This window comes from Mobula hypostoma, chromosome Y (assembly GCF_963921235.1).
Source record: "Mobula hypostoma chromosome Y, sMobHyp1.1, whole genome shotgun sequence".
Classification (NCBI taxonomy): domain Eukaryota; kingdom Metazoa; phylum Chordata; class Chondrichthyes; order Myliobatiformes; family Myliobatidae; genus Mobula; species Mobula hypostoma.
The window spans coordinates 4,367,880-4,394,461 of NC_086130.1; the positions used below are offsets into that span (position 1 = coordinate 4,367,880).

General features: G+C 44.0%; 1 protein-coding gene across 1 annotated transcript in view; it reads left to right on the forward strand.

Annotated features, from left to right (window-relative positions):
- Positions 1–26,582, forward strand: part of LOC134341061 (polycomb complex protein BMI-1-like) — a 74,814-nt gene that overhangs the window by 24,415 nt on the left and 23,817 nt on the right. The window contains exon 5 of the mRNA XM_063038809.1: positions 42–150. Coding sequence (XP_062894879.1) covers positions 42–150 — 109 coding nt within the window. The remainder of the gene's footprint in view (positions 1–41; positions 151–26,582) is intronic.

The following is a 26,582-nucleotide window of genomic DNA, read 5'->3' on the forward strand; positions in this document are numbered from 1 at the left end:
TACGTAACTGAGTACAATGATTTCTTCTTCCTTCCAAACAGTTGTAAATGGTTCAAGTGAAGACCGTGGGGAAGTTACAGAAGAAGACAAAAGAATTATCACAGATGATGAAATCATTAGTTTGTCCTTAGAATTTTATGAATGCAACAAGTAAGTTCATTTGTGTTTCCTGACTAAACATTATTCTATTAATCAGGATCTGCTTTTTTTCTATCTTTGGGAATACAGACAAGTCCACAATCCCTTATCCGAAATCCTTGGGGCCAGTTGCACTTCGGAATTTAGAATTTTGGGATTTCTAACCCCCCGCACCCCCCCCATACCAAAAAACACGTATGCTCAAGTCCCTTATTTAACCTGCCTCAGTGTGGTGGGCTTTAGAACCCGGCAGCGCACAAAACCTACGCACATCCTCCTGTATACTTTAAATCATCTCTAGATTACTTATCATACCTAATACAATGTAAATGCTATGTAAATAATTGTTATAGTGTATTTAGAGAATAACGCCAGGAAGAAATTTTATTTCCAACAGAAACATTCAATGAAACATAAAAATATACAGCTTCAAACAAACCGAATCAAACACATGGTAAATGACTCATTGCAATAAATGTAGAACGTCACTGTCACTGTCACTATAAAACTTCAGTAGCTTGTCTTTCCGTTTATTTAAATCATGTACAGTGGTAGTTCCGACACTATTTTCTTCAGTAAGACACCGCACAGACAAATCACGACCAAGCTTCTGCAAAAACTCCACTTTTTGCATAATTGGTAAAGATAGATGCTTCTTTCCCTTTTTCTCATTGTTACCCATAGGGGTATCTGCAGCTCTTTTTGACATTTTCACAGTGAAATTAAATGCAAAGTCAACAGTGAACACAAAATATCAGTGACCACATGTAACTGGTACAAGCGCTGAGCCACAACTGATGTCTGGCAGCCTCTGCTAGTGCTGCCATGTCACACCTGAGTGACATCAGCTGTTAGTGAAAAAAACTTCATTTTTCAGAGCTTTTTGGATTTCAGAACGTCGGATAAAGGAATGTGCACTTGTAATTAAAAACTTGAAGTGCAACGTAAATTTATTATCAAGGTACATATATGTCATCATATACTTCCATGAGATTCATTTTCTTGTGGGCATAATCAATAAATCCATATAGAATAATAACCATAATGGGGTCAATGAAACACTGCACCAACTTGGGCATTCAATCAGTGTGCAAAAGACAACAAACTGTGCAAATACACAGAAAAGAAATAGTAAATAAATAAACTATAAATATTAAGAACGTGAGATGAAGTGTCCTTGGAAGTGATTCCATAGGTTGTGGGAACATCTTACTGTAGGGGCAAAGGAAATTGAGTGATGTTATCCACTTCAGTTGAAGAACCTGATGGTGGAGGGGTGATGACTGTTACTGAACCAGGTGGTGTGAGTCCTGAGGATCCTATACTTTCTTCCTGATGAGCAGCGAGAAGAGAGCGTGGGTGTTGGGATCCCTAATAATGGATGCTGCTTTGTATCATAATTTACACAGACAGAAACATGTACAATATTATGGACATTATTCTGTAAAATTATAACAAAGTCCATAGAAAGTTGAATATTATCGCACACACAAATAATGGTGGGTGAGAGTATGTAACAAAAAAGTTCCAGTTTATTGTCATTCAAATATACTCATGAATGCAGCTACATGAAACATCATTCCTCTGGGGCCCAGATGAATACTTATGTAAGATGGTGTAATGTGGCTGGCATTATTACAATCAAACAAGCAATCTTATAAATAGCAACAATAAAAGATGAAAGTGACCAGTGCAGGATTAAACTGTGTTGATGAGTTGTGGAGTAGATGTAGGGTTATGACAGGGTGACTGCCACAAAAAAAAATCAACAACAAACTCATTCTGAGAGACTAGAGATGGAAGATTCCCACAGGCATATGTCTTCCATCATTGAAGTGATAGTCTGTAATCCATTTGTACAAATAATTGTCTGATGTTTGTAGTTTTCTTTGCTGGAGGGAAAAAGGACAGATGGCCAAAAACACTGATTGTTTACCCTTCTCCACACATGCTGCTTGACCTGCATGTGTGCTACTCTGGATTTCCAGCCTCAGCAGAATCTCTTGACTTAAGGACAGATGGAGGTGGACAGCTGTATGTTATTGTGTGAATCTGCTTCCTGACAATTCTATTGACCTGAGTTTAATCATGAATGTTACAGTATCAGTGTGGAGTTTGCATGTTCTCCCGTATGTTTCCTTTGAGTCCTGATGAAGGCTTTCGTCCAAAATATCAACCTGACCTGTTGCTTTCTTCCAGAATTTTGTGAGTGTTGCTCTGGATTTCCAGCATCTGCAGAATCTTTTAGGTTTATTCCTATGGGTGTTCTAATTTCTCTGGTTTTCTAAGATGTGTGGATTGGTAGGTTAATTAGCTGCTGTAAATTGCCCCCAGTGTAGATTGATGAGTGGTAGACAAACTTAGGGAGATTTTAGAAGGGATTGTATAAAAGAGAATAGGATGGTCAAATAGGTAGGGGAATGGGATTCCTCTGAGAGGACAAATCTGAAATGGCACAAGATATACAGGTGTTTCCCGCTTTTGGAACGTTCGCTTTACGAAACCTCACTGTTACGAAAGACCTACATTAGTACCATGTTTTTGCCTTCAGAAGGTGTTTTCACTGTTACGAAAAAAATTCAGTGTGCGATAAAGGATTCAGCGCGCAATAAAAAGCAGCGCGCACCCCGAGCTCTCCCTGGATTTGGAATGGCATTCTCGTGGGCATTGCTTTAACATGAGCCTGTGAGCAGCCGTTAGCAAGATGAGTTCTATGGTGTTGAAAAAGCCTAAAAGAGCTCATAAGGGTGTTACACTTAGCATAAAACTAGACATAATTAAGCATTTCGATCGTGGGAAATGAAGCAAGGACAAAATGAGTTCGGCTTGTGGAAGCTGACGAAGATGATGTTGAAGATGTTTTCGCATCACATGACCAAGAACTGATAGATGAAGAGCTGATGGATAACAATCGAAACTGAATGAGTAATGATAAAGTATGACTTTAATTTTGAAAGGGTACATAGGTTTAGGGGATATTTGCAAGATTCTTTGAGTCCTTACTGTCATGTGTGAGGCCAAGCAGAGCTACTGGAAGGATGATGCTAATGAGAGAGATAACAGAAGACAATGGAGAAACATGCAAAATGCTAATAAGAAAGAAGGGAGAGATTAACGAGAAGGAAACACAATTCAGATATTGACAGACCATTTGCTTTGAACCTGAACTGCTTGAAGTTTGATGGACAGGTGATACCCCAGCAGGGGGATAAAAAGTACAGGTTTGCTAAGGCACGAGACACGCCACGAGACCCTGGAAAGAGTAGTGTGCACCCACAAGTTGGTGGGAGTTTGGAGGACCGGTTCACGGGAATTGATCAGAGGCTCACAGGTTGTAAAGGTACGATCGGTGGGAACCTGGGGTGTGTGTCCACACTGCCTGGGTGCCGGGTTCACCACGGAAGAACGATTGTATCCCAATTGGAGGGGTCACAGTCGGTGACCACAGCGGGGTCAGAAGACATCAAAAGGTCTGCCCGAAACAAACTGCATCTCTCACTCTCTCTCTCTCTCTCTCTCTCTCTCGCTCTCTCTCTCTCACTCTCTCTCCAACGGTACAACAACAGTGATTACTTCGAACTGCACTAAACTGAACTGAACTCTGCTTCTCTTAAGACTGATCATTTTACCCCTAGACTGCGATAGAGCTTAGTTGATTCCTATTACCCTATTTCTGTGTACATGTGTGTATTATCATTGCTAACCTGTTACATTTATATCTTTGCGATTAGTGTACCATATTACTTATTTCTTTAATAAAACTTTATTAGTTCCTAGTAATCACAGGCTCCAATGAGCGTTCCATTTCTGCTGGTTTGGCAACCCAGTTATGGGGTACATAACGTAAGTGGGGATCTCGTCCGGGATTTTGAACGCCAAAATTGGACTGGGTAAATTGATTGTGTTAATATTCCCAAAAGAGAAAAAAAGAGCAAACAGCAGAAATGGAGACTGAGGAATTTCTAAATGTGCCAACCTTGGAGGCATTAGAGGATGCCAGGAAATTAGAATTGGTGACTGTTGCCAAATGGTTGAATCTTTTTAATGGGAAGCCGACAATGAGGAGAGCGGAGATGCACAGAGCTATCATTGAGCATTATGTATCTAAAGGTGTGTTTCCCCAAGGGGAGCTGGAGGTGGTGTCTATGAGCAAACCTGGTGGAGAGGCAGTGTAGCTGCAAATGGAAAAATTAAAGACTCGAGCATGAGTTCCGGGTACAGCAGCTAGAACAGAAACAGAGAGAGAGAGAAGGAAAGGGAGTTTGAGCTGGAGAATTTAAGGATGACGTTAGAGAGGGGCCAAATGCTGAACCAAGGTGGAGGGTTCAGGGCGACCCAGGAGGTTAGGTTGGTTCCCCCATTTGAAGAGGCTGATGTTGATCAGTACTTTCTACATTTTCAAAAAGTTGCTGCAAGTCAGGACTGGCTGAGGGATAAGTGGGCTGTTTTGCTTCAGAGCGTACTTAAAGGGAAGGCTCAGCAAGCTTACTCAGCATTGTCAGCAGAAGATGCCCAGAGGTATGATGTGGTGAAAGAGGCTATACTCAGGATTTATGAGTTGGTCCCGGAGGCATACCGGCAGAGGTTCCGGAATGTGAGGAAGCAGTGGGGCCGCACATATTTAGAGTTTGCCCGTGAGATGCAGACATATTGTGAGCGTTGGTGCACCTTGAAAGGGGTCAATGGGGATTATAACAGACTGCTACAACTGATTCTGATTGAGCAATTTAAAGGTTGTGTCTCTGAAGGTAGGAGACCCTATCTAGATGAGAAAGAGGCAGAAACCTTAGCCTCAACTGCTAAGTTAGCGAATGAGTACGCATTAACACACAAAGCAAAGTTTACCCTGAGTAAAAGCTACCAGAAGGGTAGTCGAGAGGGTGGAGAAAGTCCGCCAGAAAAGCCAGAAAGTAAGTCAGGGACTAGTGAGAAGGATAAGGAAGACAGGAAGCAGTTTGGTAGGAAGTCTCCTGGGGTCGTATGCTATAATTGTGGGAAAGCCGGTCACATTGCATCCAGGTGTTTTGCCCCAAAGAAGGAGACGGGGAAAGGAAAAATGACCACTCTGACTGGCTGTATTGAGTCAGCAAACAAACTGCTAGGGGAGAAGAGGTCTGATAGAGTTCAGGAATGGCGCAAGAAGGTTATTTCCGCCGAATTGGTGTCGGTGAAGGAGGGGCCAAACCCAGTTCCAGTGCGCATCTGGAGAGACACTGGGGCCTGTCAGTCATTGATCTTAAGGAGGGTGTTAGACTTTAGTTCAGAGACCGAGACTGGGGAGGTCAGTGTGATAAAAGGCATTGGGAAAGGGACTGAAGCAGTTCCTTTCACTAGGTACACCTGAAAAGTGACTTGATCTCCGGACCGGTCACGATAGGGGTGAGGCCCGTTTTACCGATGGAAGGAGTGGAGTTCTTACTCCGTAACGACCTTGCAGGTGGAGATGTGTACCCAGCAATAAAGCTGACGAGCAAGCCTGCCAGGACTGAGGACCCACCCATTGACTCACAGGTTTATCCCATTTGCACAGTAACTCGGCACATGTCGAGAAAGGCTGCCAAAGCGAATGTGGATTTAGCTGAGACGTTTTTACCAGCCTTGTGCCAGGAAGGGTTAGAAAGTGAGAAGCAGGAGCATAGTGGAGCAGGAGGAAGTGAGGGAGTTGAGGTAGATTTATCATTTAGCGAGGAAGGAATTTATACAGGCACAGGAACGAGACGAGGAGCTGATGGTTTTGACGGAGACAGCTCTCTCTGATGCAGAAATAAAAAGGGAATCAGTGGGCTATTATGTGAAGGAGGGAGTACTGATGAGGAAGCGGAGACCAAGTACCGTGCCCGCAGATGAGGGTGGGGTGGTGGTACACCAGGTGGTAGTGCTGAGAATTTATAGGGACAAGATTTTTAACCTGGCCCACAAGATACCCCTGGGTGGACATTTTGGGGTGAGGAAAACAGTCAATAGAATTACAAAAGAATTTTACTGGCCGAACATGAGGAAGGATATTATGTCAGGTGGTAGGAAAGCCAAACAGGTCCTGCGTAAAGCACCCTTTCAACCGATACCCGCTTCCGGGGAAGCTTTCTCCTGAACAATTGTGGATTTTGTCGGTCACCTGCCCAGAACTGCGAGTGGGCGAGAGTATGTGATGACTATGATGTGCCAGGTTTCCAGAGGCTGTGCCCCTGGCAAGCGTCAAGGCTCCTGCAGTGGTAAAGGTGCTTGTGATATTTTTCACTATGGTGGGGCTGCCCAGGAAAATCCAATCAGATCAGGAGAGTGTCATCACATTTCACACATTCCGACGGATGTTGGATAAGATGGGAGCAAAGCAGATTTTGGCCTCCGCATACCACCCAGAGTTCCAAGGAGCACTGGAAAGATTCCACGTAACATTAAAGACCATGATTAAAATTTATTGTCAAGAGAACGCTAGGGACTGGGATGATGCCTTGCCTCTTCTGTTGTTTGCCCTAAGGGACACGGTTCAGGAGTCATTGGGGTTCAGCCCATTCGAGCTCATCTTCGATCATCGGCCCAGAGGGCCCCTGACCTGACAGAAAGATCAATGGTCCAGTCCGGCAGTACAAGTCAATGTGATTGACTATGTTTTAAAATTTTGTGAGAGGCTTAGAAGGATCTGTGACCTTGCCAAAGAAAATCTACGACACTCCCAAACTAAAATGAAACAGTGGTATGATAGATGTGCCCGCGAACAAATGTTTCAAGTGGGCGATTGGGTCTTAGTTCTGTTTCCAATGGTAACCACCCCCTCCAGGTGAGATTCCATGGTCCGTAAAAAGTAATTAAAAAGATGGACTCTTTGAAATATGTCATCGAAACACCGGACAGGTGTAAGCCAACCCAATTAGTACACATTAATATGTTAAAAGCTTACCACGATCAGAAAGCAGATCTAGTTGGTGTTATCACAAAAATTAATGAGGCTAGGGTGCAAAATGACAAGGGGAAAACCCATCTTGAAAAGATTAATATGGTGCCAACCAGATTGGAGAACCTATTGTTTTGGCCAACTTTGCTGATAAGGTCTCTCACTTAAACCCCGAACAGAGCGAGCCGCTGATAAAGCTAATTAACTGGCATGCAGATGTATGTCGGGATGTCCCGAGGCAATGCAAGGGGATGGTGCATGATGTTGTTGTCACATCGGACTAGCCTATTAAGCAACACCCCTATAGGATGAACTTGGAGAAGGGCAAGCTGGTGGAGAAAGAAATTGAACACATGCTAGCCACAGGTATTATTAGGCCATCCAAATCAGAATGGGGTCTCCCTGTGTGGTTGTCCCTGAAGCTGATGGGAGCAATACGATTCTGTACAGATTACAGAAAGGTGAACGCCATCACAAAAACTGATGCTTACCCCGTCCCAAGGGTAGACGATTGCATCGATGAAGTGGGTAGAGCTAAGTACATCACAAAGATCGATTTGCTAAAAGGGTACTGGTGCGTTCCTTTAAACGACCGGGCTAGAGAACTCTCAGCATTTGTCACTCCATCCGGGTTATATGAGTATAATGTTTAGCTTTTGGCACGAAAAACGCCCCAGGGACCTTCCAAAGGATGATTAATTAATTCAGTGATAAACGGGTTAAAGAACGCAGAAGCGTATATTGACAATTTAGTGGTCTGGAGTGACACATGGAAGGAGCACATTGTGGCAGTAGAGGAACTGTTTAAATGGCAGTCTGAAGCCAACCTGACAGTGAACCTCACAAAAAGTGAATTCGGCCACGCTAAGGTCACTTTCTGGGATACATGGTAGGAAAGGGGCAGCTGGCACCGATGCAGGCTAAGGGGCAGGCTATCTCTGAAGTTCCTATCCCGACGGAGAAGAAAGCCCTGAGAAGGTTCTTGGGGTTGGTGGGATACTCTCGGAAGGTTTGCAACAACTTTGCGGATATTACCCTCCCTCTTACTAAGCTCTTACCGAAGAATGCAAAGTTTGTATGGAATGACCTTTGTCAACAAGCCTTCAAGAGTCTGATGGTGATTCTGTGTCACCACCCTGTATTGAATGCGCCTGACTTTTCAAAACCCTTCTCCCTAGCAACAGATGCTAGCCACGAAGCGGTTGTGTTGCAGACAGACAAAGAGGAGATCGAACACCCAGTGGCTTATTTTTCTAAGTTTAATGCCCGTCAGAGAAATTATTCCACTGTGGAGAAGGAATTACTGGCAATCATACTGGCATTACAACATTTTGAGGTTTATATTTGTCCGGCACGGAAACCACTGATAGTTTACACTGATCACAATCCATTAGTGTTTTTGGCCACCATGAGGAATAAAAACAAACACTTACTAAGTTGGAGCCTGGTCTTACAGGAATTTGATATTAAGATATAATATATAAAAGGAACAGACAATGTGATTGCTGACTGTCAGTCAAGGTGTTAAAACTTAAAGTTCTCTGTATTAGCCGAATAGCTGATGACTACCCTTATATTAGTCTGTATCTAATAATGTGTATTCATGTCCATAATTTTTACCCTGGTAAAAATCCTTTTAAGGGTGGGGGTGTCATGTGTGATGCCAAGCAGAGGTACCGGACAGATGATGCTAATGAGAGAGATAAGAAAGACAATGGAGAAACATTCAAAATGCTAATAAGAGAGAAGAGAGGGATTAACAGGAAAGAAACACAATTCAGATATTGACAGTCCGGGGTATTACCTATTTCTTTAATAAAACTTTATTAGTTCCTACTAATCCAGACTCCAATGAGTGTTCCATTTCTGCTGGTTTGGCAACCCAGTTACGGGTATGTAACACTATGAACTAATAAAGTTTTATTAAAGAAATAAGTAATACAGTACACTAATTGTAAGGATATAAATGTAACAGGTTAGCAATGATAATACACACATATACACAGAACTAGGGTAATAGGAATCAACCAAACTCTATCACAGCCTAGGGGTAAACTGATCCGTCTTAAAAGTGAAGCAGAGTTCAGTTGAGTTTAGTGCAGTTCGCAGTAATGGCTGTTGTTGTACCTTTGGAGAGAGAGAGAGATGCAATTTGGTTTCAGGCAAACCTTTTGATGTCCTCTAATCGCGCTGTGGTCACCGACTGTGACCCCTTCGTTCCGGATACGATCGTTCTTCCGCGGTGAACCCAGCACCCAGGCAAGGGCGGACACACACCTCAGGTTCCCACTGATCGTACCTTTACACCTGCAAACCGTTCCTCCAAACTCCTACCAACTTGTGGGGGCACACTGCTCTTTCCAGGCCTCGTGGTGTGTCCTGTGCCTTAGAAAACCTGCTCCTTTTATCCCCCTGCTGGGGTATCACCTGTCCATCAAACTTCAAACAGCTCAGGGTCAAAGCAACCAGTCTGTCAATATCTGAATTGTGTTTCTTTCCCGTTAATTCCTCTCTTCTCTCTTACTAACATTCTGAATGATTCTCCATTGTTTTTCCTATCTCTCTCATTAGCATCATCTGTCTGTTACCTCTGCTTGGCGTCGCACGTGACACCCCCACCCTTAAAAGGATTTTTACTGGGGTAAAAATTATGCGCATGAATGCACATTATTAGATAGATCATAAGGCAAAGGAGCAGAAGTCGGCCATTTGGCCCATCGAGTCTGCTCCACCATTTTATCATGAGCTGATCCATTCTCCCATTTAGTCCCACTCCCTCGCCTTCTCACCATAACCCTTGATGCCCTGGCTATTCAGATACCTATCAATCTCTGCCTTAAATACACCCAATGACTCAGTCTCCACTGCCGCCCATGGCAACAAATTCCATAGATTCACCACCATCTGACTAAAAAAATTTCTTCGCATTTCTGTTCTGAATGGGCGTCCTTCAATCCTTAAGTCATGCCCTCTCATACTAGACTCCCACATCATGGGAAACAACTTTGCCACATCCACTCTGTCCATGCCTTTCAACATTTGAAATGTTTCTATGAGGTCTCCCCTCATTCTTCTAAACTCCAGGGAATACAGTCCAAGAGCGGACAAACATTCCTCAGATGTTAACCCACTCATTCCCGGAATCATTCTAGTGAATCTTCTCTGTACCCTCTCCAACGTCAGCACATCCTTTCTTAAATAAGGAGACCAAAACTGCCCACAGTACTCCAAGTGAGTTCTCACCAGCGCCTTATAGAGCCTCAACATCACATCCCTGCTCCTATACTCTATTCCTCTAGAAATGAATGCCAACATTGCATGTGCCTTCTTCACTACTGACTCAACCGGGAGGTTAACTTTAAGGGTATCCTGTACGAGGACTCCCAAGTCCTGTTGCATCTCTGAACTTTGAATTCTTCCCCCATTTAAATAATAGTCTGCCCATTTATTTTTTCTACCAAATTGCATAAACATACACTTTCCAACATTGTACATCATTTGCCACTTCTCTGCCCATTCTTCCAATATATCCAAGTCTCTCTGCAGACTCTCCATTTCCTCAGCACTACCGGCCCCTCCACTTATCTTCGTATCGTCAGCAAACTTAGCCACAAAGCCATCTATTCCATAATCCAGATCATTGATGTACAATGTAAAAAGAAGCGGCCCCAACACTGATCCCTGTGGAACACCACTGGTAACCGGCAGCCAACCAGAATAGGATCCCTTTATTCCCTCTCTCTGTTTCCTGCCAATCAGCCAACGCTCTATCCAGGTATGTAAATTTCCTGTAATTCCATGGGCTCTTATCTTGTTAAGTAGCCTCATGGGTGGCACCTTGTCAAAGGCTTTCTGAAAATCCAAATATACAACATCCACTGCATCTCCCTTGTCTAGCCTACTGGTAATTTCCTCAAAAAATTGTAATAGGTTTGTTTGGCAGGATTTTCCTTTAAGGAATCCATGCTGAGTTCTGCCTATCTTGTCATATGCCTCCAGGTACTCCGTAGCCTCATCCTTGACAATCGACTCCAACAACTTCCCAACCACTGATGTCACGCTAACAGGTCTATAATTTCCTTTTTGCTTCCTTGCCCCCTTCTTAAATAGCGAAGTGATATTTGCAATCTTCCAGTCCTCCGGATCCATGCCAAAATCTATGGACTTTTGAAAGATCATCACTAATGCATCCGCAATCTCCACAGCTACTTCCTTCAGAACACGCAGGTGCATTCCATCCGGTCTGGAGATTTATCTACCTTTAGACTATTTAGCTTCCTGAGTACTTTCTCTGTCATAATTGTGACTGCACACACTTCTCTTCCCTGCCACCCTTGAGAGCCTGGTATACTGCTGATGTCTTCCTCAGTGAAGACTGATGCAAAATACTTGTTCAGTTCCTCTGCCATCTCCTTATCTCCCATTACAGTTTCTCCAGCATCATTTTCTATCAGTCCTATGTCTACTCTCACCTGTCTTTTACTCCTTATATACTTGAAAAAGCTTTTAGTATCCTCTTTGATATTATTTGCTAGCTTCCTTTCATAGTTAATCTTTTCTCTCTTAATGACCTTCTTGGTTTCCTTTTGTAAGGTTTTAAAAACTTCTCAATCCTCTGTCTTCCCACTAATGTTTGCTTCCTTGTATGCCCTCTCCTTTGCTTTAACTTTGGCTTTGACTTCTCTTGTCAACCACGGTTGCATTCTTTTTCCACTCGAAAATTTCTTCTTTTTTGGAATATACCTGTCTTGCACCTTCCTCACTTCTCACATAAACTCCAGCCGCTGCTGCTTTGCTGTCTTTCCCGCCAATGTCCCTTTCCAGTCAACTTTGGCCAGTTCCTCTCTTATGCCATGGTAATTTCCTTTACTCCTCTGAAATACTGACACATCAGATTTTGGCTTCTCTTTTTCTAATTTCACAGTGAACTCAATCATATTATGGTCACTGCCTCCTAAGGGTTCTTTCACCTCAATCTCTCTAATCACCTCCAGTTCATTACACAATACCCAATCCAGTACAGCCGATCCCCTAGCGGTCCCAACAACAAGCTGTTGCTACAGTCTAATATACAGGTAGTCATCAGCTATTTGGCTAATACAGAGAACTTTAAGTTTTAACACCTTGACTGACAATCAGCAGTCACATTGTCTGTTCCTTTTATATGTTTTATCTTAATATCAAATTCCTGTAAAACCAAGCGTTTAAGCGTTTGTTTTTATAAGCATTTGTTTTTATCCCTCATCGTGGCCAAAAACACTAATGGATTGTGATCAGTGTAAACTATCAGTGGTTTCCGTGCCGGACAAATATAAACCTCAATATGTTGTAATGCCAGTATGATTGCCAGTAATTTCTTCTCCACAGTAGAATAATTTCTCTGATAGGCATTAAACTTCTTAGAAAAATAAGCCACTGGGTGTTCGATCTTCTCCTTGTCTGTCTGCAACGGCACTGCCCCTGCATCTTCATCGCTAGCATCTGTTGCTAGGGAGAAGGGTTTTGAGAAGTCAGGCGCATTCAATACAGGGTGGTGACACAGAATCACCTTCAGACTCTCCAAGGCTCGTTGACAAAGGTCGTTCCACACAAACTTCGCATTCTTCGGCAAGAGCTTAGTAAGAGGGAGGGTAATATCCACAAAGTTGTTGCAAAACTTCCAATTGTACCCCACCATCCCCAAGAACTTTTTCAGGGCTCTCTTGTCTGTCGGGATAGGAACTTTAGAGATAGCCTGCACCTTAGCCTGCATCAGTGCCAGCTGCCCCTGTCCTACCACATATCCCAGATAAGTGACCTTAGTGTGGCCGAACTCACTTTCTGTGAGGTTCACTGTCAGGTTGGCTTCAGATAGCCGTTTAAACAGCTCCTCTACTGCCACAATGTGCTCCTCCCATGTGTCACTCCAGACCACTAAATCATCAATATACGCTTCTGCGTTCTTTAACCCTTTTTATCACTGAATTAATCATCCTTTGGAAGGTCCCTGGGGTGGTTTTCATGCCAAAAGATAAAACATTATACTTGTATAACCCGGATGGAGTGACAAATGCTGAGATTTCTCTATCCCGGTCGGTTAAAGGAACACACCAGTACCCTTTTAGCAAATCGATCTTGGTGATGTACTTAGCTCTCCCCACTTTATCGATGCAATCGTCTACCCTTGGGATGGAGTAAGCATCAGTTTTTGTGATGGCGTTCACCTTTCTGTAATCTGTACAGAATCGTATGCTCCCATCGACTTCAGGGACAACCACACAGGGAGACGCTCATTCCGATTTGGATGGCCTTAAAATAACTGTGGCTAGCATGTGTTCAATTTCTTTCTCCACTAGCTTGCCCTTCTCCAAGTTCAACCTATAGGGGTGTTGCTTAATAGGCTGGGCCGATGTGACAACAATGTCATGTACCGTCCCCTTGCATCACCTCGAGACATCCGGACATACATTTGCATGCCAGTTAATTAGCTTTATCAGCGGCTTGCTCTGTTCGGGGGTTAAGTGAGAGACCTTATCAGCAAAGTTGGCCAAAACGATAGAGTTCTCCAATCTGGTTGGCACATATTAATCTTTTCAAGATGGGTTTTCCCCTTATCATTTTGCACCCCAGTCTCATTTATTTTTGTGATAACACCGACTAGAACTGCTTTCTGATCATGGTAAGCTTTTAACATATTAATATGCATTAACTGTGTCGGCTTACGTCTACAATACTCAATAACATCCTTCCTCATGTTTGGCCAGTAAAACTCTTTCATAATTCTATCGACTGTTTTCGTCACCCCAAAATGTCCACCGAGGGGTATCTTGTGGGCCAGGTTAAAAATCTCATCCCTATAAATTCTCGGCACTACCACCTGGTGTACCACCCCCACTCCTCATCTGCGGGCACGGTACTTGGTCTCCACTTCCTCATCAGTACTCCCTCCTTCACATAATAGCCCACTAGTTCCCTTTTTATTTCTGCTTCACAGAGAGCTGTCTCCGTCAAAACCATTAGCTCCTCGTCTCGTTCCTGTGCCTGTATAAATTCCTTCCTCGCTAATGATAAATCTACCTCAACTCCCTCAGTTCCTTCTGCTCCACTCTGCTCCTTCTTCTCACTTTCTAACCCCTTCTGGTACAAGGCTGGTAAACACGTCTCAGATAAATCTACATTTGCTTCAGCAGTCTTTCTCGACATGCACTGAGTTACTGCGCAAACGGGATAAACCTGTGAGTCCATGGGCGGGGCCTCAGTCCTGGCAGGCTTGCTCGTCAGCTTTACTGCTGGGTACACATCTCCACCTACAAGGTCGTTACCAACTAAGACCTCCACGTCTTCCATCTGTAATTCGGGCCTTACCCCTATCATGATCAGTCCAGAGACCAAGTCACTTTTTAGGTGTATCTGGTGCAAAGGTACTGCTTCAGTCCCTTTCCCTATGCCTTTTCTCACACTGACCTCCCCAGTCTCAGTCTCTGCACTAAAGTCTAACACCCTCCTTGAGATCAATGACTGACAAGCCCCATTGTCTCTTCAGATCCGTACTGGAACTGGGGTTGACCACTCCTTCACCGACACCAATCCAGCCGAAATAAACCTCTCGCACCCTTCCTGAACTCTATCAGACCTCTTCTCCCCTAGCAGTTTGTTTGAAAAAATCAATACAGCCAATCGGATTCGTCGTTTTTCCTTTCCCCGTCTCCATCTTTGGGGCAAAACACCTGGACGCAATGTGACCGGTTTTCCCACAGTTATAGCATCCAACCCCAGGAGACTTCCTACCAAACTGCTTCCTGTCTTCCTTATCCTTCTCAGTAGTCCCTGGCTTACTTTCTGGCTTTTCTGGTGGACTTTCTCCGCCCTCTCGACTACCCTTCTGGTAGCTCTTACTCGGGGTAAACTTTGCTTTGTGTGTTAAAGCGTACTCATCCGCTAACTTAGCAGTTGTGGCTAAGGTTTCTGCCTCTTTCTCATCTAGATAGGGCCTCATGCCTTCAGGGACACAACCTTTAAATTGCTCAATCAGTATTCACTGTAGCAGTCTGTCGTAATTCCCAGTGACCCCTTTTGAGACACACCAATGCTCACAATACATCTGCATCTCACGGGCAAACTCTAAATACGTGCTTCCTCACATTCCGGAACCTTTGCCAGTATGCCTCCGGGACCAACTCTTAAATCCTGAGTATAGCCTCTTTCACCACATCATATCTCTGGGTATCTTCTGCAGACAATGCTGAGTAAGCTTGCTGAGCCTTCCCCTTAAGCACACTCTGAAGCAAAACAGCCCACTTATCCCTTGGCCAGTCCTGACTTGCAGCAACTTTTTCAAAATGTAGGAAGTACCAATCAACATCAGCCTCCTCAAATGGGGGAACCAACCTAATCTCCTGGGTTGCCCTGAACCCTCCACCTTGGTTCGGCATTTGGCCCGTCTCTAACGTCATCCTTAACTTCTCCAACTCAAAATCCCTTTCCTTCTCTTTCTCTTCTCGTTCTAGCTGCTTTACTCAGAACTCGTGCTCAAGTCTTAATTTTTCCATCTGCAGCTGCACTGTTTCTCCACCGGGTTTGCTCAAAGACACCACCTCCAGCTCCCCATGGGGAAACACACCTTTAGATACATAATGCTCAGTGATAGCTCTGTGCATCTCCGCTCTCCTTATTGTCGGCTTCCCCTTAAAAAGACTCAACCATTTTGCAACAGTGGCCAATTCTGATTTCCTGACATCCTCTAATGCCTCCAAGGTTGGCACCTTTAGAAATTCCTCAATCTTCATTTCTGCAGTTTGCCCTCTTTTTTTACTTTCAGGAATTTTAACCCAATCAGTTTACCCTGTCCCAAATGTTGGCGTTCAAAATCCCGGACAAGATCCCCACTTATGTTACATACCCTGTAACTGGGTGGCCAAACCAGCAGAAATGGAACGCTTGTTGGAGCCTGGATTACTAGGAACTAATATAGTTTTATTAAAGAAATAAGTAATACAGTACACTAATCGTAAGGATAGAAATGTAACAGGTTAGCAATGATAATACACACATATACACAGAAATAGGGTAATAGGAATCAACCAAGCTCTGTCACAGTCTAGGTGTAAAATGATAAGTCTTAAGTGAAGCAGAGTTCAATTCAGTTTAGTGCAGTTCGCAGTAATTGCTGTTGTTGTACCGTTGGAGAGAGAGAGCGAGGGAGAGAGATGCAATTTGGTTTCTCGCTGACCTTTTGATGTCTTCGCTGTTGGTTTCGGGCAGACCTTTTGATGTCTTCTAATTCCGCTGTGGACATCGACTGTGACCCCTCCGTTCTGGATACCATCTTTCTTCCGCGGTGAACCCAGCACCCAGGCAAGGGCGGACACACACCCGAGGTTCCCACCGATCGTACCCTTACACCCTGTGAGCCTCTGGTCGGTTCCCCCAAACTGGTCCTCCAAACTACACCAACTTGTGGGGGCACACTGCTCTTTCCAGGGTCTCGTGGTGTGTCCTGTGCCTTAGCAAACCTGCTCCTTTTATCCCCCTGCTGGCGTATCACCTGTCCATCAAACTTCAAACAGTTCAGGTTCAAAGCAACCGGTCTGTCAATATCTGAATTGTGTTTCTTTCCCATTAATCCCGCTCTTCTCTCTTATTAGCATTTTGAAAGTTTCTCCATTGTCTTTCTTATCTCCCTCATTAGCATCATCGGTACCTCTGCTTGGCGTCACGCATGACACTAGTAATCACAGACTCCAACGAGCGTTCCATTTCTGCTGGTTTGGCAACCCAGATACGGGGTACATAACATTACAAAGAACTGTATGATAGAAAAATGCGCGAGACTCAGCAGTCAATCAAGCCTTCCACATCAGCCGCAGCAGACGACGAACCTCGACCTTTGACATCAAGACGGGCAGTCATAGGAGAAGATGAGCTGCCTGCCCTGATCAACAATGAGATGATACCCCCGTGTCCCACCACCTCAACACCTGGGCTCCGGACAGATACTGTACCAATTCGCGAAGAATGAGCAGTAGCCAGGACGCACTCAGCACATCTTTAAGAAAAAAGCCAAACTAAGCATGCTAATTAATTAGGTGCCGCCCCACACATAATTGTCGGCCCAGATAAGAGGCTATGCATTCAGCAATTGGCACTGATCTGGGCCGATAATTACCTGTCGGGCAGCATGTAATTTATTAGCATGTTTATTTCGGCTTTTTTCTTAAAGATGTGCTGGGTGCGTCCTGGCTACCGCTGGACCCCTGCGTGCTTCGCGGCAAGGTATCGGTCAGTGGCCTGGAGGGTGGGGGCCACTGCACCATCCAGGCTATGACGACTCAGTCTAACATACCATCATCAGTGTGCTCGGCGCTGTCACAATTCCTGTAAGTGATACTACACTGTACATACATTATTTCTACTTTATATTGGCTGTGTATTTTTACATGTTATGTGGTATGATTTGGCAGCTTCATAGTTTAAAGGTTACTGGAGAGTGCTTGCACCGTGTTTTTGCCAACAGCGCTTGCGTGAGATTTTCTGCTGACGGCGCTTGCGTGAGATTTTCGCTACGGAGATCTGTGCCGGCAATGATTGTGGAAAAGTATTTCTACTTATATAGGCTGTGTATTTATCATATCCTTCCTGCTTTTACTATATGTTACTGTTATTTTAGGTTTTATGTGTTATTTGGCATGATTTGGTAGGTTATTTTTGGGTCTGCGAATGCTCACAAAATTTTTCCGTATAAGTAAATGGTAATTGCTTCTTCACTTTACCACATTTCGGCTTACAAATCATTTCATAGGAATGCTCTACCTTCAGATGGCGGGGGAAGCCTGTAGTTCAAAATAACTTTATAATCAAAGTATGTATGTGACACCATATGCTTTTCTTACGAGTATACATAGTTTTTTCCAAAAAAACAATGAAATTAATGAAGAACCACACAACAGACAAGCAACCGATGTGCAAAAGAAGACAATTTGTGAAGCAAAACAAATAATAATAATAAAAAGCAATTAAATCAACAATACTGAGAACATGAGTTGTAGAGTCCTTGCAAGTGAGTTTGTGGGTTGTGGAATCAGTTCATTATTGAGCTGAGTGAAGTTTTCCATTCTAGTTCAGGACCCTGATGGTTGAATAGTAATTACTGTGCTTATCTCCTTCCAGTGAGAAGCGAGATTGGCGTGGATGGTGGGGGTCTTTGATGATGGAAGCTACTTTCTTGTGGCAGCTCTCCTTGTAGATGTGCTCAATGGTGGGCAGAGCTTTTCCTATGATAGACAATAGACAATAGGTGCAGGGGTAAGCCATTCAGCCCTTTGAGCCAGTACCACCATTCACTGTGATCATGGCTGATCATCCATAATCAGTACCCTGTTCCTGCCTTATCCCCATAACCTTTGACTCCGCTATCTTTAAGAGCTCTATCTAACTCTTCCTTGAAAGGATCCAGAGAATTGGCCTCCACTGCCTTCTGAGGCAGAGCTTTCCACAGATCCACAACCCTCTGTGTAAAAAAGTTCTTGCTCAACTCCATTTTAAATGGTCTACCCCTTATTCTTAAACTGTGGCCTCTGGTTCTGGACTCCTCTAATGTTGGGAACATGCTTCCTGCCTCTAGCGTGTCCAATCTCTTAATAATCTTATATGTTTCAATCAGATCCCCTCTCATCCTTCTAAATTCCAGTGTATACAAGCCCAGTCGCTCCAATCTTTCAACATATGACAGTCCCGTCATCCCGGGAATTAACCCAGTAAACCTATGCTGCACTTTCTCAATAGCAAGAATGCTCTTCCTCAAATGTGGAGACCAAACCTGCACACAATACTCCAGGTGGGATCTCACCAGGGCTCTGTACAACTTCAGAAGGACCTCTTTGCTCCTATACTTAACTCCCCTTGTTATGAAGGCCAATATGCCATTAGCTTTCTTCACTGCCTGCTCTACCTGTATGCTTACTTTCATGATTGATGAACAAGGACACCCAGATCTCACTGTACTAACCCCTTTTCCTAATTTGACACCATTCAGATAGAAATCTTCCTTCCTGTTCTTGCTACCAAAGTGGATAACCTCACATTTGTCCACATTAAACTGCGTCTGCCCACTCACCCAACTTGTCGAAGTTACTCTGTATTCTCATAACATCCTCCTCACATTTCACATTGTCACCCAGCTTTGTGTCATCTGCAAACTTGCTAATGTTACTTTTAATTCCTTCATCTAAATCATTAATGTAAATTGTAATGTAAATGCGGTACCCCACTAGTCACTGCCTGCCATTCTGAAAATGACCTGTTATTCCCTATTCTTTGTTTCCTGACTGCCAACCAATTTTCTATCCATGTCAGTACCCTTCCCCAATACCATGTGCTCTAACTTTGCCCACTAACCTCCTATGTGGGACCTTATCAAAGGCTTTCTGAAAGTCCAGCTACGCTATATCCACTGGCTTTCCCATGTCTATTTTCATAGTTACATCCTCAAAAAATTCCAGAAGATTAGTCAAGCATGATTTCCCCTTCGTAAATCCATGCTGACTTGGACCTATCCTGCTACTGCTATCCAAATATGCTGCTATTACATCTTTTATAATTGATTCCCCACCACTGATGTCAGACTAACTGGTCTATAATTGCCTGTTTTCTTTCTCCCTCCTTTCTTAAAAAGTGGGATAACATTAGCTACCTTCCAATCCACAGGAACTGATCCTGAATCTATAGAATATTGGAAAATGATTACCAATGCGTCCACGATTTCTAGAGCCATCTTCTTAAGTACCCTGGGGTGCAGACCATCAGGCCCTGGGGATTTTTCAGCCTTCAGTCCCATCAGTTTACCCAACACCATTTTCTGCCTAATGCGAATTTCCTTCAGTTCCTCCGTTACCCTAGGTCCTCTGGCCACTATTACATCTGGGAGATAATTTGTGTCTTCCCTAGTGAAGACCGGTTCAGCTCTTCTGCCATTTCCTTGTTCCCCATAATAATTTCACCTGTTTCTGTCTTCAAGGGCCCAACTTTAGTCTTAACTAATTTTTTCCTCTTGACATACCTAAAGAAGCTTTTACTATCCTCCTTTATATTCTTGGCTCGCTTACCTTTGTACCTCATCTTTTCCCCTTGTATTGCCTTTTTAGTTATCTTCTGTTGCTCTTTAAAAGTCTCCCAATCCTCTGGCTTCCTGCTCATCCCTGCTATGTTATACTTCCTCCCTTTTATTTTTATACTGTCCTTGACTTCCTCTGTCATCCGTGGTCACTCCTTACTCCCCTTAGAATCTTTCTTCCTCTTTGGAATGAACTGATCCTGCACCTTATAACCATATAACCATCTAAGAATTACAGCACGGAAACAGACCATCTCGGCCCTTCTAGTCCGTGCCGAACTCTTACTCTCCCCTAGTCCCACTGACCTGAATTCAGCCCATAACCCTCCATTCCATTCCTGTCCATATATCTATCCAATTTAACTTTAAAAGACAACATCGAACCTGCCTCAACCACTTCTGCTGGAAGTTCGTTCCACACAGCTACCACTCTCGGAGTAAAGAAGTTCCCCTTCATGTTACTCCTAAACTTTTGCCCTTTAACTCTCAACTCATGTCCTCTTGTTCGAATCTCCCCCATTCTCAGTGGAAAAAGCCTATCCACGTCAAATCTATCAATCCCCCTCATAATTTTAAACACCTCTATCAAGACCCCCTCAACCTTCTATGCTTCAAAGATTAAAGACCTAACTTGTTCAGCCTTTCTCTGTAACTTAGGAGATGAAACCCAAACAACACTTTAGCAAATCTCCTCTGTACTCCTTCAAATTTATTGACATCTTTCCTACAATTCGGTGACCAGAACTGTACACAATACTCCAAATTTGGCCTCACCAATGCCTTACACAATTTCAACATTACATCCCAACTCCTATACTCAATGCTCTTGATTAATAAAGGCCAACATACCAAAAGCTTTCTTCACCACCCTATCCACATGAGATTCCACCTTCAGGGACTTATGCACCGTTATTCCTAGATCCCTCTGTTCTAGAGCATTCTTCAATGTCCTACCATCTACCATAAACACAAAATATTCTGCAGATGCTGTGGTCAAAGCAACACTCACAACATGCTGGAAGAACTCAGCAGGTTGGGCAGCATCCGTGGAAAAGATCAGTTAACGTTTCTGCTGTTCCAACCTTGCTCCCTCTGAACGCACTGCCCTCCACTCTCTCCGCACTAATCCCAACCTCACCATCAAACCCACAGACAAAGGTGGTGCTGTAGTAGTCTGGCGGACGGACCTCTACCTCACTGAGGCCAAACGGCAGCTCTCTGACACCTCCTCTTACTTACACCTGGAGCAGGACCCCACCAAAAAACATCAAACCATTGTCTCCCGTACCATCACCGCCATTATCAACTCCGGAGACCTTCCATCCTCAGCCGCTAAACTCATAATTCCCACACCCCATACCGCTTGGTTTTACCTCCTCCCCAAGATCCACAAGCCTGACTGTCCCGGTAGACCCAAAGTTTCCACCTGCTCCTGTCCCACCAAACTTGTATCTGCCTACCTGGACTCCATTTTGTCACCCATAGTTCACCTACCTACATCTGGGATACATCCCATGCCCTCCACCTCTTCAGTAACTTCCAGTTCCCTGGTCCCTACCACTTCATTTTCACTATGGATATCCAATCCTTATACACCTCCATTCCCCATCAAGAAAGCCTCAAAGCCCTCCAGTACTTTCTGGATACTAGACCTCACCAGGTCCCCACCACCACTACCCTCCTCCAGTTGGTGGAACTGGATCTCACACTCAATAACTTCTCTTCTGGCTCGTCCCACTTTCTTCAGACTAAGGGTGGAGCTATGGGAACTCAGATGGGACCTAGCTACGCCTGCCTCTTCATTGGTTATGTGGAACAGTCTGTGCTTCAAACCTATTCTGATACTGCTCCCCAACTTTTCCTTTGGTACATTCATGACTGCATTGATGCTGCTCACCCATGCTGAGCTCGTCAATTTCATCGACTTTACTTCAAACTTCCACCCGGCCCTCAAATTCACTTGGTCTATCTCGGACACTTCTCTCCCCTTTCTCGATCTCTCAGTCTCCATCTCTGGAGACAGACTGTTCACTGACATCTTCTACAAGCCCACTGACTCTCATAACTACCTCAACTATACCTCTTCCCACCCTGCCACATGCAAAAATGCCATTCCCTATTCCCAGTTCCTCTGTCTCCGCCGCATCTGCTCCGAGGATGAGGTTTTCCTTTCCAGGACATCCAGGACATCACAAATGTCCTCTTTAAGGATCGTGGTTTCTATTCTGCTGTCATCAATGATGCCCTCACCGGGATCCCTCCATTTCCCACACTTCGGCCCTCACCCCATCCTCCCGCCCCCACAACAGGGACAGAGTTCCCCTTGTCCTCACCTACCACCCCATCAGCCTCCGGATCCAATACATGATCCTCTGCAACTTCCGCCACCTTCAACAGGACCCCACCACTAAGCACATCTTTCCCTCTCCACCCCTCTCCGCCTTCTGCAGGGATCGGTCCCTCCGCAACTCCCTGGTCCACACGTCCCTCCCCGTGGATCTCCCAACTGGCACTTATCCCTGTAAGCGCAAGTGCTACACCTGTCCCTACACCTTCTCAACTCTGTTCTAAATCATCATCTACCCCTTATTCTTAAACTGGTTCTGGCCTCCCCCAAAATACGGAACATGTTTCCTGCATCTAGCGTGTCCATTCCCTTGACAATCTTATATGTTTCAATCAGCTCCCCTCTCATCCTTCATATTCCAGTGTATACAACTCCAGTCACTCCAATCTTTCAACATATGACAGTCCCGCCATCCCAGGAATTAACCTCGTGAACCTACGCTGCACTCCCTCAATAGCTAGAATGTCCTTCTTCAAATTTGGAAACCAAAACTGTACACAATATGCCAGGTGTGGTCTCACCAGGGCCCTGTACAACTGCAGAAGGACCTCTTTGCTCCTATACTCAACTCCCCTTGTTATGAAGGCCAACATGCCATTAGCTTTCTTTACTGCCTGCTGTACCTGCGTGCTTACTTTCAGTGACACCATTCAGATAGTAATCTGCCTTCCTGTTCTTGCCACCAAGGTGGATAACCTCACATTTATCCACATTAAACTGTATCTGCCATGGATCTGCCCACTCACCCAACTGTCCAAGTCACCCTGCATTCTCGTAACGTCCTCCTCACATTTCACACTGCCACCCAGCTTTGTGTCATCTGCCAATCTGCTACTGGTACTTTTAATCCCTTCATCTAAATCATTAATGTATATTGTAAATAGCTATGGTCCCAGCAACGAGCCTTGCAGTACCCCATTAGTCACTGCCTGCCATTCTGAAAAGGACCCATTAATCCCTACTCTTTGTTTCCTATCTGCCAACCAATTTTCTATCCATGTCAGCCCCCTACCCCCAATAGCATTTGCTCTAATTTGGCACTCTAACCTCCTATGTGGGACCTTATCAAAGGCTTTCTGAAAGTCCAGGCACACTACATCCACTGGCTTTCCCATGTCCATGTTTTTATAGTTACATTCTCAAAAAATTCCAGAAGATTAGTCAAACATAATTTCCTCTTCATAAATCCATGCTGACTTGGACCAATCCTGCCACTACTATTTGATCTTTTATAATTGATTCCAGCATCTTCCCCACCACTGATGTCAGACTAACTGGTCTATAATTGCCTGTTTTCTCTCTCCCTCCTTTCTTAAAAAGTGGGATAACATTAGCTACCCTCCAATCCACAGGAACTGATCCTGAATCTATAGAACATTGAAAAATTATTACCAATGCATCCACGATTTCTAGAGCCACCTCCTTAAGTACCCTGGGATGCAGACCATTAGGCTCTAGGGATTTATCAGCCTGTGGTCCCATCAGTTTACCCAACACCATTTTCTGCGTGATGCAAATTTCATTCATTTCCACCGTTACCCTAAGTCCTCTGGCCACTATAACATCTGGGAGATTGATTGTGTCTTCCCTAGTGAAGACTGTATACTCGTCTGCCATTTCCTTGTTCCCCATAATAATTTCACCAGTTTCTGTCTTCAAGGGCCCAACTTTGTTCATAGCTAATTTTTTTCCTCATCACATACCTAAAGAAGCTTTTACTATCCTCCTTTGTATTCTTGGCTACCTTACCTTCATACCTCATCTTTTACCCCCGTATTGCCTTTTTAGTTATCTTCTGTTGCTCCTTAAAAGTCTCCCAATCCCCTGGCTTCACACTCATCCTTGCTATGTTATGCTTCCTGTCTTTTATTTTTATACTGTTCTTGACTCCCCTTGTCATCCGCGGTCGCCCCTTACTCCCCTTAGAATCTTTCTTCCTCTTTGGAAAGAACTGATCCTGCACCTTCTGTATTATTCCCAGAAATACCTGCCGTTGTTGTTCCACTGTCATCTCTGCTAGGGTATCCTTCCAGTCAACTTTGGTCAGCTTCTCCCTCATGGGTCCATAGTCCCCTTTGTTCAACTGTAATACCAACACTTCTGATCTTCCTTTCTCCCTCTCAAATTGTAGATTAAAACTTATATTATGGTCACTACCTCCTAATGGCTCCTTTACCTCGAGTTCCCTTATCAAATCTGGCTCATTACGCAACATTAAATCCAGAATTGCCTTCTCCCTGGTAGGCTCTAATACAAGCAGCTCTAAGAATCCATCTCTGAGGCATTCCACAAACTCCCTTTCTTGGGGTCCAGTACCAACCTAATTTTCCCAGTCTACCTGCATGTTGAAATCCCACATGACAACTATAGAAGAATTTTAACTCTTGATTTAAATTGCACCCTATATCCAGACATCTGTTGGGGGCCTGTAGATAACTCCCATCAGGGTCATTTTGCCCTAACAGTGATGATATGGATTATACAGTATTTCCATTTTCCTTTCATTCTTACATTAATGCAACAATTCTACTCATTTGCTGTATCTTATATTGGGTGTAATGTTTGTATAAGAACACCTTTCATCATAACATATTAAAAAGCCAGAAGCTGAATCGTTGTAGCATCCTTTTGACCTTCCGATATCCTTCTGTATTTCACCACCTGTTTGACGAGTATTAAGGATTGGGCAGCCTTGGAACTTACAAACAAAAAGATCTAACTGCCAGCAACATGAGAAGCTCTGTTTGGGCTAAAGGCCAAAATGTTGTTACAGGACAATAGAGTGGAGAGATCTTCAGAATCAGAATCAGTTTTATTATCAGAGACACATGTCATGAAATTTGTTGTTTTGTGGCAGCAGTAGATTGTAATACATAAAATATAGTATAAATTACATTTTTATAAGATTACCGCTGAGGGGATTATGGTGTTGAATGCTGAGCTATAATCAACCTAATGAGCCTGCAACACCCAATTAACCTATTAGAACATAGAGCATAGAATAGTACAGCACAGTACAGGCCCTTCAGCCCACAATGTTGTGCCGACCCTCAAACCCTGCCTCCCATATAAGCCCCCACCTTAGATTCCTCCATATACCTGTCTAGTAGTCTCCTAAACTTCACTAGTGTATCTGCCTCCACCACTGACTCAGGCAGTGCATTCCACGCACCAACCACTCTCTGAGTAAAAAAACCTTCCTCTAATAACCCCCTTGAACTTCCCACCCCTTACCTTAAAGCCATGTCCTCTTGTATTGAGCGGTGGTGCCCTGGGGAAGAGGTGCTGGCTATCCACTCTATCTATTCCTCTTATTATTTTGTACACCTCTATCATGTCTCCTTTCATCCTCCTTCTCTCCAAAGAGTAAAGCCCTAGCTCCCTTAATCTCTGATCACAATGCATACTTTCTAAACCAGGCAGCATCCTGTTAAATCTCCTCTGTACCCCTTCCAATGCTTCCACATTCTTCCTATAGTGAGTTGGCCAGAACTGGACACAATACTCCAAGTGTGGCCTAACCAGAGTTTTATAGAGCTGCATCATTACATAGCGACTCTTAAACTCTATCCCTCGACTTATGAAAGCTAACACCCCATAAGCTTTCTTAACTACCCTATCCACCTGTGAGGCAACTTTCAGGGATCTGTGGACATGTACCCCCAGATCCCTCTGCTCCTCCACACTACCAAGTATCTTGCCGTTTACTTTGTACTCTGCCTTGGAGTTTGTCCTTCCAAAGTGTACCACCTCACACTTCTCCGGGTAGAACTCCATCTGCCACTTCTCAGCCCACTTCTGCATCCTATCAATGTCTCTCTGCAATCTTTGACAATCCTCTACACTATCTACAACACCACCAACTTTTGTGTCGTCTGCAAACTTGCCAACCCACCCTTCTACCCCTTTATGTCTTTGGTCTTGATGAAACCCATGTGCTCAGAATCAGAATTAGGTTTAACATCAGTGCAATCTGTTGCTTACACCTGCAGTGGAGTGCAGTACACAATCAAGAATTTCACAACTGCAGCATTCTCTGGCTAAAGAAATTCTTTCTCATCTCAATTCTAAAAGGATGCCCCTATATTCTGATAGAGTGGTTCTGGAGAAGATGTTTC